Genomic DNA, 20,729 nt, shown 5'->3' with positions numbered 1-20,729 from the left:
CATTTGACAGGAGTTGTTGCTTTGTAAACGAAAAGTGTAATGATGACCTTAGATAGACAATCATGTCATCATTTAAAAATTCAGTATAAATTGCAGTGCTTCAGTATTTTTAAAAGTCAGTTTCATAATAGGAAAGCTGCACAGCCTGTGCTGGTTTCTGAAATACTGTTCTGGTTTTAGAGTGTTTCTCTGCTCTTCTGCACCACCCTGGCACATTTAGGATTCACATCTGCTAACACAGGAAAGAAAGGAACTGATGTAATTATAACTGAAGAAGCCATTTAGCAGACTTCTCTTTCAGCATTCTTGGAACCTTAGCTGATCAGAAGAAAAGGAGTCTGTTAGTTCAGCTGGAAGCCCAAAACCATAGGAATCTACCCAGGAGAGGTGCTGGTCTCCCAGTGGAGCCCAGTGCTGTCCCCAGAGCAGTATGAAGCTCTCCCTGCTCCAACCTTGACTTCTCAGCCTGAATGGAGCACAGATGCTGATAAGGCTGAGCCAGGCCATAAATCAGAAAAGAGAAGGAAATGGGCAAAATACAATATCTTGATGTAGTAATAGCATGGTAATAGTTGTCACATAATTCCAAAGTGCTGCTGCTCTCAACTCTGGGGCTGCTGTGTAGGTGGTTGGCTCAGGCTTGGAGGGCAACTGCTTCCACAGTGATTATTCCACAATTGTGCAAGTCTGAACCAAGGTTAGGTAGAGAATATGCTTGAGGACCTACTGTGGGAGCGAGTAAAGAATTAAAGAATACTTACTTGCACAGTTAAATCTTGAAAAAAAATGCTCTTAGAATAAGTGGGTCTTATGAGCCAGAAGGTGAAAATGTGCATATGTCAGATCATGGATTCTGCCAAGAGCAACTTAGTTATGACACAGCTTTACTGGTGTGCTGTGAATTTCTGCATCAGTGTGTGTAAAATATGTATTTTTCCTTATTACAGGGAATGCAAATTACTTTCACTACACAAAGCAAGGTGGAAGCCCTGTGATTGATGGTGTTGATGATGCTAAGGAAATGGTGAACACCAGGCAGGCCTGCACTTTGCTAGGTAATTGGTAAATCACTGTCATATCCTAAATCTGATACACTAGCAAGTGTTTTCTATATTATTTGTGTATATTATTTTCCATACTCTGTTGTGCTTAGAACCAGGAGAGTTGCATAAACTTTGGGACTGAGATACTTGTGTTGCATGGAGAAGATTTAAATTGTAGTAGAATTATAAATCTAAGAGGAGGGCACATTATGTGAACATAAATGGTGGATTCCCTTGGTGTAACATATACAGTGCTGGAGGTCACTGACAAAGCACTTTGAAACAGCAAATTAAATTATTCATTTTAATGGAGTTTTGTTTCATCTGGTTGTAAAACGTTTTTGATAGAAGTGGAGCCAATTAGCACTGTCAAATGTCAGAGTCACACACAGCAGTCACTGTTCTTCTCTCCTTAACACATTTTTTCATCACCTGCAGCTCTCTCCATTCAAACCATTTTATTCATCCTTTTCCAGGGATTAGTGACTCCTACCAGATGGGAATTTTTCGAATCCTTGCTGGCATCCTTCACCTGGGCAACGTGGAGTTTGCATCTCGGGATTCTGACAGCTGCACTGTTCCTGTGAGTAGCAATCAGCTGAAGGGCAGGGTTTGCACTCTGACAGCTCTGCCTTCTGCTTGTTTGCAGGGACCTCTTCTGAAAAGGAGTGACATGGAAATGGGTTTATTTCTCATTTGCTAACACATTCACAGTTTTTTGCAGATGAATTCAACTCTCCTCAGTTCAGAGGCTTTAGACAGTACTCTCTGTATTTTATACCATTGGTTTAAAATTATGGCTGTAATTGATCTGCCCTAGAAAAGCCTAGCAGGCAGGCTAGCTTTGAAGTCCTGAGCAGGTGTCTAGATCTTTAAATTCCTGCATGGATATCTTCCCTGCACACAGTAAAGGCTTTGCCAGATGGGGGGTTTTTTGGTATGAAGTGCCAGAATGCCCTAAATAATTGCAAAATAAATGCCTCTGGGATGGTTAGACATGAGCAAAGGATATTCAGATATGATTTGTGTGACTCATCTAAGTGTCATGGTTTTATCAGTTCTTTTTTGCCTTGGAGATCACCAACAAGGATTGAATAGTCTGATCTGAAAAACCCTCCTCTCATTTGGTGAGGGCCCAGGCTCTTAACCATATTCTGAAAATGAGAAACAGAACAGTCCTGGCTGGTCTCTTCCTTGGTTTCAGAGTGACCAGTTTCTCCTTCTGTCTCTCTTTGAATGTCTACTTCTGGCCTGCACAGCCTTCAGCTTTCTCGCTTTTGCAATAGCAGCAACACTTCCAGGGTTTTTTTCCTTTTCTCACTGTCAGTCCCTTTCTCAGGAATCTGCAGTGGCAGTTTCTGGAGCTGAGACAGCAGGTCCTTTGTGGGTGACTGGTGTTCCTGCCCTGACACCCCCTGCCCAGGGGGGCTCACAGCTGCTTTGAAACCACAGCAGTAGCCTGGTTCCTTGATGTCTTAAAAAGTTTTTCACTACAAAGCAAGCTCATTTAATGATAACAGGTAGAAAGCTGATGAGCCCCAGGACATGAGGAGCCTGCCTGTGTTGTGATGAGTATCACCAGTGCAGGAATCCCACTGGCTGAGCTGCTAAAAAGCTGCAGGTTCCTGTGCAACCCTGTCCTGGCCTGACAACAGCTGTCAGGCAGTGGTGTGTGTGTGCTCAGGGCCACCATTACCTGCTCTATGTCACTGCCATGTCACCCCAGAGCCCTGGCCATGCACACTGCTCTGCTGGGAGCACAGCTGGGATGGAGCAGTGGTGCTGCAGGGTGCTCAGCAAAGGGCTCCCTAAGCTGCTGTGGCAATAAATCAGTTTGTTTAATGTCAGCTTGAGCAACCCTAATGTGACACTCTTTTGTGCAGTGTTCATATGTATTATTACTTTATTATTGTCTTCCAAGCCAGTAAAACATGCTCAGTTAATTGGATTTTGGAGGTGTAGCTGCATGGGGCCTGTATGCTGTAAGAAGTAGAAAAAGCCCCAGAGAAGTCACAAGGATGTGGAAATATTTAAAGCTGATGTACCCTGAAGCTGTAGGACATGCGGTGACAGTCCTGTGCCATCTGTCCTTGCCAAGACAGTGCTTGTCAGTGTGCTGCTGAGCCACCAGGTGCAAGGAGAGCGTGATGAGGAAGTGCCATTGGGGGAGCTCCTGAGGAGGAAAGACCTGTCTGTCCTCCTTGATTTCTAGTGATCAGTTTGCATGTTAGTCACTAAGTGTGGTATCTTATTGAGTGGTAAGTGCACTGCACTGATCTTTGTGCAGAAACCTTATATACCCATCTCAACATGCAAGCCTTGCTGGTTGATTTTACCCAGTTAAACAAAGCTCAGTTTTTTCCTCTTATACAGTTCAATTTGAGAGCTAGAGAACATCATTAGTGTGCTGCAATCTCGTAGTGTTTGTCTCCAGAATTCACTGAGAAAATTCTTTGTTAAGTCCTGAGACCAGAGCACTAAAGCCCTTCCACACTTGTTCCTTGGCTCAGGCTGTGTTGCCTCCTTGCCCATCCCTCCCTGCCACAGCTGTATGTGAGCAGTCTAGAGCCCCAGTCAGGAGCTCTGCCCATTTGGCCTGACACAGCTGTAAGAATTCAACATACCAAGTCCACCAGAGAAGCCAGATGATTCATTTTTCTGAGGCTTGCAGGTTCCCTGTGTGAAGCCTTTTGCTGAGCACAAGTATAGTACAATAAATGCCTTTGAGGAAGATTATTCACTGATTCCCTTCAGCAATGTGAATGTGCTAAGGGAGCAGGGAGCTTGCTTAGTTTTGAAGGAGGAAGAGAAGAGCTGAGGAAGCTGCTGTAGCTGCTTATTGTGGGATCACTGCAGGCAGGCAGCTCTCTTGGCATGGTTGTATGTTTGCTGTGGGTTATAAGTCCCAATATCTAATGAGCCTGTTTTTGATAGCCCAAGCATGAGCCCCTCACCATCTTCTGTGACCTCATGGGTGTGGAGTATGAGGAGATGGCCCACTGGCTTTGCCATAGGAAGCTCGCCACTGCCACTGAAACTTACATCAAGCCAATTTCCAAACTTCACGCCATCAATGCCAGGGATGCACTTGCCAAACATATCTATGCTAACCTCTTCAACTGGATTGTAGATCATGTGAACAAAGCCCTTCATGCCACTGTAAAGCAGCATTCTTTCATCGGGGTGTTGGACATCTATGGGTGAGTTTCTGTCAGAGATATGACACTCTTAGTAATTATCTGACTGCACAGCATCCATGTCTTTTTCATTTAGCACTGCATGGATTACAGAAAAAAGCCCCAAACCTTAGCAGCTGCTTATTCCAGCTGAAGGAAGTAGGTGTTTAGTTTTGACACACTAAGATCTTTGTCATGACTTCAATGTTTATAGTGGGATTTCTGATTTTTTGCTGTTGGTAGTTTATTTATCTGTTGCATTTTGGAAAGTTACAAGGCAATTTTCATGTCAGGTTCCTCCAAGGTGGCACTTACAAAGATAATAATGTGCTCTCCAGGAACATCAGTCCTTTCCCTGACTTCCTCATCCCTGCCTCGAGCTAGAGAGGGAGCATCACTACAGTGCCTATGTAGGGCAATTTGCCATTTCCCTGTGTCGTTTCTTGCTTGACCCATGTTATTTGTGCCTGAAATAATTCAATGAATTTAACTGGAGGGAGGGTATTTAAAATTCTGGGGTAATTTTATCTTTTTTCTTTTTAGTACACTACTAATTTTGAGTGTATTCATATTTCAGATTTGAAACATTCGAAATCAACAGCTTTGAACAGTTCTGTATCAACTATGCCAATGAAAAACTGCAGCAGCAGTTCAATATGGTAAGTAGGAAGTGACTGGCATTTCCTCTTCCCTTTCCTCTCATCCTAGTCCATTCTGCTAATTGGCTCCCCAGTGGTTAGGATGAATTCCTTCAGTCTATTAAGCAGCTGTCCTGGCCGTGGGCTTTGAGGGATGGGGGAAGATGGACTATCTCCTAGAAATAGATTTTATGACTAACCGCTGCTCTGGGACTATTTGAAATTCTGGTCACAGTAACAATTACAAGGCAGAAGCAGTGCTTGGCAATTAAGACGCTGAGATTGCCTGTCAGGGAGAGCACTGTGAGGATGAAGTTGGAGTTCGAGGTGTGTCCATAACCCCCAGAGCCCCTGGAGGGGCAGAGCAGAGCAGAGCGCGCCTTCGCTGCCGCAGCTTCGCCGCCCGCGCTCCCTCCCCGCTGTTCCTTTTTGGGCTTTTGGCTGCGTGCTGAAGGTGAGCAATGACGTGGGGCAGGAGGCGGCTCTTCCCCCTCCTCCAGAGAGATCACGATTCTCTCCTCAGCCCCAGTGACGTTTGCAGTTGCATCTCTTACCTGCATCATGATGAGGCGAGTTATTTCTGCCAGCCCTGTTGCTAGGCTCTGCCGCAGCACCGGGGTGGCTCTGAGCTCTCCTTAGGATCCTGCCTCTGTGGCAGTGTGTGCTCACAGGGACAGATCTCCTGTTCATCCCAGCATGTCAGGGAGTGTGCTGGGTGCTGGAGCAGAGGCTGGGCTTTCCAGCCCTGGCTTGCCCTTTCCATGTGGGTGAGTGCCATGGCTGGCTTCAGCTCCGTGAGTGGGATGTTGTAACTGCTAGGCACAGGGCGTCTTGGAGTTTTCTCAGCTTACAGCAAAATCTAGTTGCTGTGAGAGCTGTAATGGTTCTCTTCTTCAGGGAAGATGACTGTGCCCCTGTTCCTTCCCTCTCATGCCACTGCTGCAAGCACCTGCCTCATGAAGGAGGGGGTGACAGGGCTGTTGTGTTGGTGTCCTGCCAAGCTACCAAACCCAGTGCTGGTGAACGTGGACCTGTTGGGCTGCCCTGCAAGCACACAGGGGGGAGGTTGCTTTGAATTAAAACCTTGTGACTGGCTGGTGGCAGCCAGCAAACCTTCATGTGCTGCCTGGAGCAGCCTGACCCTGGCTGAGGAGAGGCATTTGGGAGCTGCCCGACCCCCCTGCCCTGCCTGGTGCCCACTGCCCACAGGGAAGATCAGGTCTGATGGCATTTTCTACCACCTAATTGCTGGTTCCTTCACAGAGTAAAAATGGGTTTCTGTTTCCTTCCAGATCCTGGGCTGGATATGACTTGGCAGTAGAATGCTGCCAGGGCTTTGCTGCCAGGTGCAGGGTGGGAATGGCTCCCACGGGCGCGGTTCAGGAGCGCCGTGCTGGGGAGGATGGCGTTAAGCTAATGAAATAAAGGCATAAACAGCTTTGTCAGGGTAGCTTTCTGCTGCCTTGCAGATGGGTGCTGGGGAACTGTGAGGTGTTTGTGGGCTGTGCACTGAGCTTGGGGCAGCTGTGGCTGGCACCCCAGTTCAGGTGTTGTGGCACCCCCAGACCCTGCCCGTGCTGCTTGGGGCACTCCCAGCACGCGTTCACCTGCCACAGCGGCATGGAGTGTGCACAAAAATGTAGGTGGGGGATGAAACATCAACAAAAGTAACTGGAGTCAGCAGTCTTTTTGGTTTTTCAAAGTGCTTGTTCTTTTTAAGACCACATTTTGCCTGTTTAATATCTTATTCTGGTTTTTCCTGAAGTTTTAATTCATCTGGTATGCATATTTCAGTAAAGCTGTGCAGGTTGTTTGTGATAATATTTTTGAATAAATATACAGCTACATGGTCACTGATCTTCATACCAGATAAATCTGTGACAGAATTTTCCTTAAAGGATTTCTAGTTCTAATGCTCCTTCAGCTTTTGCTGAAGAGTAAATTTTAATGCAGTGCGTCATGTTAGGAAAAAAATCAGCAGCCATTTAAGAGGAAATAGAGCTTTGTTATTTTACAAGGAAACACAAAAGTATTTATAGTGAAACTTTGCTTGAAATAGAGCAGTGTTCATAATTTCCAAATCATAAAAGCATGACACGTCTCACTTTATAGGTTGCTGTTCCAGCACTTTAAGTTTTGTGTTGATTTTTATAAGAGAAAAGAGCTTATAGTAATAGTGGGACAATATAGTAAAAGGATAGGATATTTGCAGAGAATATGGAATACTTTAATTTGAACTGTTGTTTTTAGGCCGGGAAAAAAGGTTAATTTATTTTTCATATACTTGTTAAAAGAGTTTATTCAGTTGAACTAGTGTGTCACTTGACAGCCTGGATTAATGTGCCAAGCTGAATCCAGCTGAGAGTTCAAGATATTTATTCTGCATTTCATTTCACAGAAAACTGTTTTCCTTTTGCCCTGCAGCATGTCTTTAAGCTGGAACAAGAAGAGTACATGAAGGAACAGATACCATGGACCTTGATTGATTTCTACGACAATCAGCCTTGCATCAACCTCATAGAGGCCAAAATGGGAGTTCTGGATCTGTTGGATGAGGAGTGCAAGGTGTGTGTTCAAGGGCTTTCACAGAGGGAGAGGTCATCTGCTGTCCTTCTGGGCCTCACAGGGACAAGTCACCTGCAGACAGTTGTCACTTTGACACTGATGGGGCAAGAATTTGGAAAGCATACAAACAGAACTGGCAATTACAGGAGGAGAAAAAATGGTTGCAGTAATGAACTCAGCCCTTCCCCTCCATCATGTATCTGTAGCTGTTCCTGGGTCTCTGATCAACTTTGTTTGGACTTGGACAGTGTTCTCTTCCCTGAGGATAAGCGAGTGCAGTCCTTGGTCCTGTCAGATTTCCCCAGGTTGCCTCTTTCTTAGTGTTTCACCCTTTGTCTTTTATCTTGGTTTACTTTATGCCAAGCCATGTACAGGGGATGGCTCAGAGTGTGTCTGCCTCAGTGGAAACCCAGCTTGGGGCTCTTATTTATCACAAGAAATCTCTAATGGAGGTGGATGAGTTCTGCTCAGTCTGGTAACGTGCCTTTGGGGTCCCTGCCTTCAGGTGTGTGACACTGGGGGCACTGTTGGTGTCAGCTGTGTCCCAGCAGCTGCACCTGCTGCCAGTGCCCAGTGCCCAGTACCCAGTGTGGAACTGGCAAGCTCACAGCTGGTTACCATATCCTTGCTTCTGGCAGTGCTGGGAATCCAAGGAGCTGGAATGTGAAAGCAAATCATCAGGTGTTGTCCCCCATCTTAGGTGCTTTTGCTGCTGAAAAGCTCTCATCTGTATTCTGTATTCTTTTCCTTAGATGCCAAAAGGCTCAGATGACTCTTGGGCCCAAAAACTTTACAATACTCACTTGAATAAATGTGCTCTCTTTGAAAAACCACGTATGTCAAATAAGGCCTTTATCATCAAGCACTTTGCTGACAAGGTAAGGACTTTTCCTGCAGTGCTGCTTTCCTGCTGGTGTGTGGGAGGGCATCCTGGGGCTGCTGCAGGCACAGACTGGGCAGTGGCATCCCTGGCTCTACTCAGCTCTTGCTGCCTCAACACCTGATCAGGAGGAGAAGGTGAACTGGCAGCTGTGCAGGGACACACAGGAGCTCCTGACTCCATCACATGCTGCAACCACTGCCCATCCTTTTCCAAACATGGAAGCTCAGTGCATTTGCAGCTCTCAGCATCACTGCATCAATTCCAGTTATGCAACAGAAATGTACAAAAAAGGAAATCCTGTACCCCCATCCTTTTAGCTAAAGAGCAGCAATGAATTAATGCAGTTTTTGCTGCCATCTCAATGTGCAAAGAGGAGAGAGGCTAGCACAGCCTTTTCTTTTGCTGGAGCAGTGTGTGCTGCTCCCACCCTCGCCTGGGCTGTGCAGGGAACAGCTATTTCTAGGAAGCTGGTGAGTGGGGGTGGGTCAGTGGAGTGCATGTCATGTTCAGCTCCCAGTGCCCCTCAAACTGAGCCACTCCTCAGGTTAAAACAAAAAAAAAGTCATAATCCCATTTAATACAGTTGTGCTGTTACACAGAAAAGCAGCCTGAGAATATTGTCAGCTTTGTCAGAAAAGGTTCAAGAAGCTCTCAGAGCCTTACCAGTTGGTCTGCACTGCTGACACGGGGGGTTGGAGGCCTTCATCTGCCTCCACTGGATTTTCCCCAGGCTCTTGAATTCACGTGTAGAAGAAGGGTCCTATTCTTTCTGCATCTAGTGTTACCTTAATGAAAGCACCAAGAACATCTCTGTAACTGTTTAGATTCACGAGTTCTGTTCTATTTTATGGATGACAGAACAAGAAGGAATTATTTAATATTCCATATTCTGTTCATTAGGCTAAACTTTGATATTGAAAGCAAGGCTTTCCTAATTCTAGTCTGTGAGCAGCAAGGGCCAAGGAAAGCAGAAAGCAGCTCCAAGCAGGTACTAGCAAAGCTCTGAGCTCTGCCCTGCTGTCTGTGCTAGGTGTTTTATGTTTTCTGTGTGCTGATGTACACAGACATCTTGGAGGAGAAGCAAAGCCCCAGCTGGCAGGTCAGCAGTGTGTGCTGATGCTGTGCTCCCGGCCAAGGCAGGGGTGCTGCTGCCCTCTCCTGGCTTGGCCTCCTGCAGGAAAACCATGGATGGTGCCCCAGGTAGTGCTCTGGGTGGGCTTCCAGCTGTGCAGAAACCCTGGGCACATCCTCTGTCCTCTTCCCTCCAGGAATTCCTTGAAATGCTTTGCAGCTCAGCGTGTAGTGTAACTGTGCAGACAATGGTAAATGGACTTTTGACAATGGTTTTGGTTTTCTTTCAGCCTTGAATTAGGACAGTGAAATAAGTGTTTTTATCTGAACGCTGGCTGTTCTTTGGTCCAGGAAATGCTGTAGCCCTGTGACAGAGGGTTGCTGTGTATTGTCACAACATTCAGCCATTTTATTGCTTCTGGTAAAATGAGTCCTTTGGAGCACAAATAATCCATTTCCACCATAATCTGCAGGCAGATGTACTTACTGCCTCTCAGCTAATGAGATGAGGGATAGGTTGTTCTCAGTTGCCTCTGGATTTCGGACAGCTCTGCAGCCCTGATGGGCTCAGGGAAGGAGATGCTCAGCCCACACTTTGACTGTTCACCCTTACAGGAACCATTCAGTCATGCTGCCTTGCCATGAGCATCTCTCAGCAGTGAAATATCTCTGGTATAATGCAATAGCAGTATTCCTCTCCCTGTTCTAATGTTCTGTGTTTTACTGGCAAGCACTCTTTTTGAGGAGAGTCTGTATTTAACAAAGATGCACTTGGGAGCTGATATTTTCAGTATGTAAAAGAATTATGTTTTAAGTGTGAATGTTATAGCTGGTGAATTCTACATAAATTATTATTATATATTACTTCTAATACTTTGTCTTGTAAAATAATGGCTTTCAGGTGGAATATCAGTGTGAAGGCTTTTTGGAAAAGAATAAAGACACAGTTTATGAAGAACAAATTAGGGTCCTAAAATCAAGTAAGGTTAGTATAAGGTTTTTTTTTTCTTCTCTTGCAGTTAAGAGTTCTTGAATTAAGGGTCATAGAAAACTTCTTATAAACCTAGGAAATATTTCTCCCTTAGTATCAGATCAACTGAAATTGAACATAGTTTGTGTTTTACTTGGCTGCATGAATTTATTAAGTCCTATATCCTTTTTTCCATGTGAGATCAGTCTATTTAGCCACTAATTTCACTGGTTTGGGGTTGTTGTTGTTGTTTTGGGGGCTCTTTTGTTGGGTTTGGCTTTTCGAGGAGGGGGAAGGGGATTTGGGGAGGGGAGTTTCTTTTCCACAAAACTTGACTATATTTTCTGTAGAGATGTCAATGACTTCTGATATACCATAAGAAGGCTTAACAGCTAAGCCCTTAATTTTATAACCTGAAAACAGAAGCTCATTGTTTATGGCGTGAGCAGCAAATTTCTGAAGGAGAGACAAGTTCAAAACGAGGGAGGAATAAAATATATAGCCCATAAGGACACAAACCAGAACTTACAGTCTTGTCTCCTTGATGTCTATGAAAGAAAGATAACTGCTGAACTGAAAAATACTGCATGAAGGGATATTATAGAACAGGCCTTCAGTGGCATTGTCTGTGTTTGGTAATGGCAGAAATGCTGGTTGTGCTCTCAGAAATGTGAAGGCAATTAACTTGACATTGCACAGTGGTGGCTGTTGGGAATTTGCTAGCTCTAATGGCCCAGGAAGCTGGGTATCAAGGACAGGCTATTTAAAATTATGCTATTCTATCAGGAAAATCAACATTTTTCTCTTCTGTTTCTATTCTGAGCAGATAATATGAAGCTAAATGATTAAAACATGTGGTATAATGAAACACCACAGCAGACTTTCCACTGGGAGAAGTATTGAAGTGGTTTAAGTGAAGCCAGTTTCTGGGGGTGGAGGGGGAGGCAGGTGGATCTTTGGGGAGCTGGCAGAGGCCAGCCAGCCACTCTGTGCAGGACAGAGGGACAGGATGCTCCATGGGATGTCAGACAGTGACTGAGGGACAGACAGAGGGGACAGAGCTGCTGTAAGAGCCTGACAGCAGCTTGGGCAGGCTCAGTGCAGCTTGAGGCAGTTCAGTTTAAACACTAAAAAGCAACGTGGTTTTACCCCATTTTGCCAAAACCAGTGGAAAGAATGTTTTATTTTTGCTTTTCATCGGCGCCTCTTCATTAGCAATTGTAGTAGAACTGCATTTCTGATTTGTATTTTATTTTGTTGGTGGTGGTGTTTTCTGGGTTTGCTGTGCACATCCAACAGAAGGTAATTCTAAATTGAATGCATCATCTGTCATCCTGCCCATGCCCACTCTCACATACAGCTTGGATGCTTCTTTGCTCTCCAAAGTGCATGACACACTCTGCTCTTGGCAGGGACTGTAGAGTTCAGCTCTTTGTTTTGGCCTTCTCTGTAAATCCACCCAGAGAACCTCTGTGAGCTAGTTCAGTTTCCATGCATGTATCATGAAAGCAGTACAACATCCTGGGCTTTTATGCTTGCTACTGGCATGGTTGTTAGAATTTTCTGTTGTGGCTCTGTACTGAAAGAAATGATCTGTGAGATTGTTAGCAGCATGTGTGTTAGGTTGTCTGAAAAAATTACAGGGAAGAAATGCTTCCTTGCTTGTTTTCTGCCACGTGAATTATCTGCCCTTTGATCAGTGTTTCCCTCTCTTTGAACACTCCTAGCATTCTGCAAAACAAAGAAAATTGATGAGATACTAAAACCCCAAACCAAACAGGAGTAGTCCTGCAGTTTGGATCATTGCAGCACTGCTCCACTATTGCTGACCTGTGTTGTAGAGGCCAGACATTGTTCCTTTCTTCTACTTGGAGTAACTGGGCCAGTGTCTGTGAAAACAGGGCCTTTGATATGCAGTTGCCCATTTTTACAGGCAGATTTTCCCAGGGCAGGAGAATGAGACTCAGGTATGGACAGCTTAGAATTCATCCAACTGCAGTTGAGACAATGGGGACACTGTTCCTACCCCCACCTCTGGTGTGTGGGAGCATCAGGAGCTTCAGAGAATCACATTATATTCAATTAAGTTTCTGCACAGGCTGAGAGCACCTGGCTCTGTGGCTCAGCTGCCTGTGCACACCAACTCACTGTGTCATAGGCAGCTGACAAGGAGGTGCTACCCCAGCCATCCTCAGCTCTGGGTTGAGTCAGTGGAAGGAGAAGAGTAAATCACCCTCAGGAAATGTCCTTCTTCCACCAGCTCAGGTGACATCAATCCAAGCTGTGATGCTCCTCTTTAAGTTCAGAAGTTAGGGTACCTTGGTAGCATCCTTTGTCATTTTGCTGTGCTGGAGTGCTGTGCTGGGTGCTGCTGGGGAACATTTGATGTTCTTTCCCAGCCCATCTGGCACAACCACAGGGCACAGGTGCCATTTTGTTGTGCACTGGGTTCCATTGGTTACTGTGTCTGCTCACCAAGTTTTATAAGACAAAATCAATTTTTAAATTTTTTAGGTTGTGCTTGGCCCAAGCGCTTTCCAGCACTGAAAAATGAATGTTCCTGTCTCTTGGGGAAAAAGGCACAGATGCTAGATATAAAATTATTCATGGACAGGTAGAGAGGTTCTCTTACTCCTCTAATGGTTCTGAAGAGCTGTAGCTGTCAGTAGAAAGACCTGGTGTTGTAATTTTTAGTTATAAGTTGCTTCAAAGCAGCTGTTATGGATCAGTATATTTTGTAGCCATTAGAGGAAGGGAAGCAGAAGTCCTGTGTGGTATTTGGAAGGACATTTCAGGTTTTTCTTCCATTCCCACTGGCAGCAAGTAGATCTCAGATAAATTTGGCTAGTGGGGTTTTTTCAGTTGATGATTCCTCTTTTAAGCTGATTATTTCAATTTGGAGTGATAAAGGAGGAATCTTTGCTGCCTGCTGCTTTATTCAGTGTCCCAGATACCTCTCAACCACAAAGGAGGCTGCTGCACCATTGGGATATGAGAGGACCCGGTCGTTTCCTTCTTAAATCAAAGCAGCTGTTTATAAATGCAGCTGGTACTTAGGAAACTGCTGTTGGTACCTAACAGTTTCACATGGCTGTTGTTGGCTGTATGGTAAAAAAAAAAATCAGAATTTTATCTAGAGAAGGAGACTCACTGATCAAACCCACAGAAGTTTTGGTATTAAATCATGGCCCACTCACTATACCACTTAGCCTGTCTGCTTTTTGCATTTGTCCCCTGTGAAGTTCACCAAAAATGCAGTTCTTACAAAAGCTGAGTCTGGAATTTAACCTTAAGCACAAACAGGTGCAAGTGCTTGCTGGATTCTTACCCTCTGTGTATTTTTTCTGCTGTTACACCAGTTTAAGCTGCTCCCAGAGCTGTTCCAGGATGAGGAGAAGGTGCTCAGCCCCACATCAGCAGCCCCTTCAGGGCGTGTGCCTCTGACTCGAATGCCTGTCAAACCTGCCAAGGCCAGGCCAGGGCAAGCCAGCAAGGAGCATAAGAAAACTGTGGGACTTCAGGTGAGTTTGAAGATGCAGCTCTATTACATAATGTCCCCCTTCACCTCCTGGCTCAAGGTGTGCTGGTGGCTCGTGGGATCCCTTGTGATTTTGAGAGAGTTGCAGCTTATTGTGACTTACAGCTTGGTGCAAATAGTGCCTAATGACCAATGCACTGTGGGCAACAGTTTGAGGCAGCTCATTTTTTATTATGGTGCCAAACCCCAAACTGATGCTTTTCAAAACAAATTTAACGTGGATGCTGAGAAGTTTTGAAAATCTTAAACTGGGTTTTTTGGATCATGTGCCACTTTTTATGATTCAAATCCGAAGTGGGGTTCAATCCCCAGAAAACTTGGTTCCAATTATCAGTGGCCAAACATAAAATACCCCCATGTCTTTGCTATAATTAAATTAAAAGTATGCAAATCAGGTCTGTTTTCTGAGGTTATCTCAAAGATGACTGAGCTTGTTGAGGCTATTCCCTGACCTTTTTTTTCTTTCATTTTCTTTTTCAAAAAGTTTCGAAACTCTCTTCATCTGCTGATGGAAACCCTGAATGCTACAACTCCACACTACGTGCGCTGCATTAAGCCAAATGACTTCAAGTTCCCATTCACGTAAGATGCCAGTTCCTGTGGGGTTTGAGGAGCCCATCCTTGGAGGGATTGCCCCAGGCCACTGAGGATCAAGGCTCTGCTGAGCCTTGCTCACTCAGGAGTGGAGTGCTGGGTCTCCTTTCTCTGGTTATGGATTCACTGTCTGTGTGTGCATGTGTATTACAGTAGGAGATGTTTGGGGATGAATAGAGGGAGAAATGCTTCCTGATGCCATTTTTTTGTTTATGGTGATACATAAGAAAAAAGTTCCAACATTTTCATTGCTAGCAATTTTAAATGTAACTGGGGTTTGCACTCCTTGAGCTGGAGTTTGCTTTTTCAGATTTCAAAGCCTTTTTCTTTTTTTCTTTTTTTTTTTTCATACATGAACTTGCTTAGAGTTTTTCTCAAAGCCTGGGCACACAAAGGCTCTTGTAGCTCTTGTGCTGGCCAGCAGCAAGTGCCAGTGGGCTCAGACTGTTCTCTGTTACCCCTGCGTTTCAGGAGCACCTTACCAACCACCCATCACACCCACCCTGCTCCCCACTGTGCCACTTCTCCCCTGGGTGTGCACACAACCAGGACCCCCAGACAATGCAAGCCTGGTCCCACATCCCAGAGCCACCTTTTGTTCCTGCCTAGGTTTGATGAAAAGCGGGCAGTGCAGCAGCTGAGAGCTTGTGGTGTGCTGGAGACCATCCGGATCAGTGCTGCTGGCTTCCCCTCCAGGTGTGTCTGCTCTCTTTGCATTGCTTCCAGCTGCAGTTCTTTCTAAGGTGATGTTCATTGCTGGCACTGGTGCTTTTGGGACAGGTGGACGTACCAGGAGTTCTTCAGCCGTTACCGGGTTCTGATGAAGCAGAGAGATGTTCTTGGTGACCGAAAGCAGACGTGTAAAAATGTCCTGGAGAAGTTGATTCAGGTACTGGACTTAGTGCTGAGAGCATTTGGCATCTGCAGGAATAGAGACAGTGTCACTTACTCCCTCAGAGCCACACTATTTTAGTACTTCTGCAAAATACTAAACCACAAATGTATCCTGTAGCTCTTTGAGTGCTGTTCCTTTCAACTTAGAATCAAACAGCCAACAAAATTAATTTTTTTTTTAGTGTGCCTTTGTATATTCTCAGTTTTCCCCTCAAAGGAGTACTACAGCCTGTAGACATAAAATATTATTCTCTTTCTGGTTCAGTTCTGATATTTCAGATGTGTTTGAGCAGCAGCAGCATGCTTTGTTCTGCCCTAGTCCTGATACAATAAGTGATTTGTACATGTCTGAAGCCCCAGCTGCTTTGTTTGCTCTGTGTAATGTGGTTGAAGATGGACCGTTCAGAGAGGTCAGCTACAATTTAGGCAGAAAATTGTACATGTGCACTGCCTGTATTGCTTTCATCCTCTGGGCCCCTTTGTCACCTCCTGTAGCCTTCCGTGTTATTATCTTTATGGCATTATCATCTAAGCAAAAATCTCACATTGCCCCTTTGGCCCATGCTTGTGGCCTTATTATATTAGTTTTTTAACAGAATCATACAGACAAAATACCTTCTCTACTACTTAAGTCTCAGATTACCCGAAATATTACACAGATAATTTTGCCTCTTTACTGACTGCTTTCATTTAGCCCTTCATGCCTTTTTTTATGCACTAACACTTAATGCTGTAACTTATCCTCTTTTTACCTTTGAAAATAGGACAAGGATAAGTACCAGTTTGGTAAGACAAAAATATTTTTTCGGGCTGGTCAAGTAGCCTACCTGGAAAAAATAAGGGCAGATAAGTTGAGAGCTGCCTGTATCCGCATCCAAAAGACGATCCGGGGCTGGCTGATGAGGAAGAAGTACATGCGGATGAGGAAGGCTGCCATCACCATCCAGAGACATGTCAGAGGGTACCAGGCACGATGGTAAGCACTGCTCAGGGCAAATGCCACACCAGCCCCAGTCCAGAGCCCTGTAAGCAGGGCATTGAAATGGGATACATCTGTCCTCGCCTTCTTGTGCTGCCTGAGAGGAGATGGTTTTCCAGGGAAATGAAGGAAATTGAATATAGTGAGTGTGTCTGTGTCTGTCCTGACTGGTTTTGACCCTTCTGATAGCACAGTAGCACCCTGGCTCTGTGATGCAGAAAACAAGTAGTGCTGAGGAGAAATGTTGCAGGTGAGGTAAAGCCGGACTGTCTGAGTCCTTATTGCCCAGTTTCCATGTGCCCTCCCAGCTGGGTCTGTCCTGCTGGAGAAGCCATTCCTCATCCAGGGTGCAGCTGTCAAGGGACATTCATCAGTGAGTGATTTGTTTGGGTTGACTTCTGAGGGATGGCCATGGGGCCAGAGAGAAGGGCAGGAGTACAGTGGTATTGTTCAAAGACAGGGTGGTGATGAAGGCTGTAATAAGCAGCCTTCAGAAAGAGGCATATGTCATGATGCTTTGTAATTGTCTTACTGCAATAGCCAAGAACAAGCAAACATTTTCTTCTAGTGAAGGTTGGGAGAGCAGATCTGGAAGGTGACACAGTAGAAACTGCTTTAAAGTCGGAGAAGAGGTGATGAGAAATTAAGCTGAGTTGACCTTGTCAGTTGTTTAGTACAGTTCTTAGAGGAAGTGAAAACATTTCCCTGTGAAGCTTTGCAAGGTTTCTGTTAATTTGTCATTGTTTTACTGCCACATGGCAGAATAGCAAGTAAATATACTGTGTCACTGACAACACTAAGAAGAAACTAAAAATACAGGCTATTAAAAAACCCCAAGCATTCAATCACATAATTACAGGTGCTGTTTGTGATCTTTTCCTCAGCTATGCCAAGTTCCTGAGGAGAACACGAGCTGCCATCACCATTCAGAAGTTCCAGCGCATGTACGTGGTCCGCAAGAGATACCAGTGCATGCGAGATGCTACTATTGCTCTCCAGGCTCTCCTGAGAGGTTACATGGTCAGAAACAGGTACCAAATGGTAAGAAATCACAATGTACTTCTTCACTCTACCTTTATTTCCACACACTTTCTGAAAAAAGGTTCTCTGTGGTGTCATCTTGGGAATGTGAAAGGTTTTGTGTGGATGCTGTTAGGTTTTGTGTGATGCACAGACAAAATAGCAGAGCATGGATTAAGGGACAGCACCTGGAAATTAGAAATATCTAATACTGCCATCAACTTGTCATTGTAGACATATTGTCATCTAATGCACATGTACTTAGACTTTCAGTGCAGCCAGTGGAGAATCCAACAGAGATTTACAGCATTTCTGACTTTTTCACTTGTTATATAGAATGTCGAGGCACTTAAAAAAAATACTGAAAATGGCCTTGCTTTAATCTCAGTCAGTCCAAATCAGTATTGCTTACATCAGTACTGGTCCTTTCCCATCCCTAGTTTCAGTGATTCTGAAATGTCTCATGGAATTATGTTAGCAAAGATATTCCCACAAAAATTGGATATTGAAAGTTATCCATGGGTGGAGTGGTTTTGTTTTGGTTTTTTAAAGTATGTTGGTTTTGATGTGGGGATAAATTGATATAATCCCACCCTAGCGATATTGGTAATATTTTCCTGAATATGCTTGATAATAAATTATTCAGTTGAGAAATTAGAATTTGGTTTTCAGTGATTACAGGGCTGGTAACAGAATTATGATGCAGAGTGCTGACATGTTTCATAGCACTTTTATCTACAAGAACAGTTTTAACCAGGCTCAAAAGTCAGCCTGTATTTCACTGAAAAAGTAGCTGAGGGATTTGTTTTCCCAGGCATGTAAATGTTAAGGGCATGCAGCCAAAAGCCATCTGATGCTTATGTGCCATATCTTTCTCTTTTGTATTTGAATTTTTTTTATATTTTGCATTTGTATTAAACTTGCTACACAGTCACATGTGTAGTATTCTAACATAAACTAACCACAAAGTTGAAAAAAAAAATAAACCTTGATAAGAATTTCTTAGTAGTAAGACCCTTGTGGTTGACTTGGCTGTTCTTTTATGTAGACATCCACTTTTCTTTTTGTTGGAACTCTTAGCATTCTTGTTACTACAAACTATATTTGTGATGTTGAGGAAGATGTGTTTTTAACAGTGGTCTGACAGATGTGACACCTGGATCACAGCAGTAGGTGGCCTAAAATCTTCAGGAAGATGGGAGTTGTTTCTCTATGCCTTGTTAGTCACATGAGTAATACCCAGCCCATCTGTCTTGCAGCACAGTTTAATAAACCTGTTATGTTCCCTCCTGATAGAGATGGCAGGTTTCTGGAGGAGTCCCTGGAAGGGGTGGTCAGACCTGCCTGTCAGGAGGATCCCCCTCGAGCTGTGAATTGTTCTCTGCAGTAAAAGATGACAGTCTGACAAGTGCTCCTGCGGTGTACTGTGTTTGTCTTGTCCTCCCAAGGTGGGATTTTACCCAGGCTGAGGTACAGGATGGCCAGAGAGGGAAGCACAAGCTCTGGGTGCCGTGGGAAGGTAAACACGGTTGTTGTGGAGTTGGTGATGATTGCAGAAGAGTGAAACTGAAAGGTTTCCCTGTGACAGGAGAGCTGGGCTGAGCCCTGGCTGCAGTCAAGTGTGGGACACGTGTTGTTCCTCAGGATTGTGAAATGGACCTGTTGTTGTGTTGGAAGAGAGGGCATGTCTTGAGTCACGTGGGCAGTACAAGGAATTTAATATGGTTGAATCATCTGTTTCACACATCCTGGGGAAAGCTCCTGCCTGAGACATTGCAATGTGCTTCTCAGCTGGACAAGGACTCTAGTTCCTCCACAGCTTTGACTTAAGCTTTCCTGGGATATAGCTGGTAGATGAAGTAACTTTCCTGATCCTCTCAGTGTACTTTGGAGTGGCTTGTTTCCTCCCTGGATTGCATGGATGCGAGAATTCCCTGGCGGATGAGGACTGTCCCTGCGCCATGGAGGTATTTTACAGGGTTGTTGCTCTCAATCTTGAGGTGAAAATTGTTGAAGGCTAGTTGTATTCCAGTTTTCAGGGACCTGCTGGGACCCTGAAGGAGTGTTCCAGAAAGTGTGTAAGGAGGAGGCAGGGATGCCAGCTGCATGGCATGCAGTCAGGAGGACTTTGGCTTTTGACCTTGCTGTGCTTTTCAGAGAGCTGCTTCCTTCCTTTGGTGTGCTGAGCAACTGAGTGCTGGGATTTCCAGTCTCATTTTTAATTCAGAAATAAATGCTAAGGGAGAAAGTTCATATGTATTTATAGTCTTGCCACTTTGCCAGTGAATTTTAAACTCATTGATCTGGAACTGTAATCCTTCTAACACATTTCAGTTCATTTTGCTAAGCAGTCTAAAAGAAAATAAAATTACTGTTACCGGACTAGTTTGTCTTACCAGCTTTATGGTAAATCTCAGTGTAAGAATGTGAACTGCCTATGATATTTAAACTACGAATTCTGAGCATTAACATGAAATCATAAATAATTTTGTTCTTTAGAATAAACTGTTTTATTTGCAGAAGCTTTATTAAGTGAACTCTAAAGCTCTCAGAGTACAGGAAGCCTTGTGGATTTAGGCAGGCTCTCCATGCATATCTCATGTAACCTGCTTGAATTCAGGGGTTCCAGACCTGGGGGATCTCTGATTAAATTAGTGGATGAAGGATCCAAAAACAAGCGGTAGACTCTTCTAAGCTGAACTCTCTGGCTAATGCACATGACTGGTTTATGTTAGAGATGGTGTTTTTTTTAATAATAATATGGATTTTATTTTTACACCTCAAAGCTATGAGGTGTAAAAAGCTATGAAATTTCTGCCATAAAATAAATTCAAATTACTACACTAAAAATTTCTTATTAGAATAGATGAACATTTTTCCATGCTGACAAGCCTAAGATATGCCAAAAAAGGCAACAAAAGAATCCCCAAAACAAAATAACACAAACAAACTAAAAGCTTCTGACTTCTTGAGAGCTGCTACGATTTCCTCTGGGAAGTGCAGTACTGGCTGCATTGCATATCAAATTGATAATTTGAAACTTTGTATTGATGAACTCTGTGCAGCATATGTCAATAATTCTAAAGCATTTCAAGATAAAGATGCAGTAAAAAAAAGGATTGTATTTGTAATCTTGCCAACAGGTACCATATACTTTTGCAATTAGCTGAGCTCTGACCTCAACACAAAGGAATGCCTGGTGCTTCCATGTGCCTCCAGTTCTTTTTGTCATGTTTGTCTCTCTGGTTCCTTTTTATTTTACTCCCTGTTGTTATCCTTGTTCCAGTCTTCTTGTCCTCTTTTGTTTTTAATTTAAACTTACTCCATTTCTCGCCGCTCTTCCCCAGAAGTTTCTCTT

The 20,729-nt window shown here is 44.2% G+C and overlaps 1 protein-coding gene across 1 annotated transcript in view; it reads left to right on the top strand.

The window, feature by feature from the left end:
- MYO5A (myosin VA) overlaps positions 1-20,729 on the top strand; it is a 98,580-nt gene that overhangs the window by 49,601 nt on the left and 28,250 nt on the right. Inside the window, exons 8-20 of the mRNA XM_050978369.1 lie at positions 948-1,055; positions 1,520-1,626; positions 3,978-4,243; positions 4,797-4,878; positions 7,282-7,422; positions 8,175-8,300; positions 10,278-10,361; positions 13,706-13,867; positions 14,369-14,466; positions 15,088-15,174; positions 15,259-15,367; positions 16,137-16,348; positions 17,236-17,392. Of these exons, the coding sequence (XP_050834326.1) occupies positions 948-1,055; positions 1,520-1,626; positions 3,978-4,243; positions 4,797-4,878; positions 7,282-7,422; positions 8,175-8,300; positions 10,278-10,361; positions 13,706-13,867; positions 14,369-14,466; positions 15,088-15,174; positions 15,259-15,367; positions 16,137-16,348; positions 17,236-17,392 (1,739 nt within the window). The remainder of the gene's footprint in view (positions 1-947; positions 1,056-1,519; positions 1,627-3,977; positions 4,244-4,796; positions 4,879-7,281; positions 7,423-8,174; positions 8,301-10,277; positions 10,362-13,705; positions 13,868-14,368; positions 14,467-15,087; positions 15,175-15,258; positions 15,368-16,136; positions 16,349-17,235; positions 17,393-20,729) is intronic.

This window comes from Serinus canaria, chromosome 10 (assembly GCF_022539315.1).
Source record: "Serinus canaria isolate serCan28SL12 chromosome 10, serCan2020, whole genome shotgun sequence".
NCBI classification, from domain to species: domain Eukaryota; kingdom Metazoa; phylum Chordata; class Aves; order Passeriformes; family Fringillidae; genus Serinus; species Serinus canaria.
Note: the sequence above shows the minus strand (reverse complement) of the source record. Positions and strands in the feature narration are given on the sequence as shown.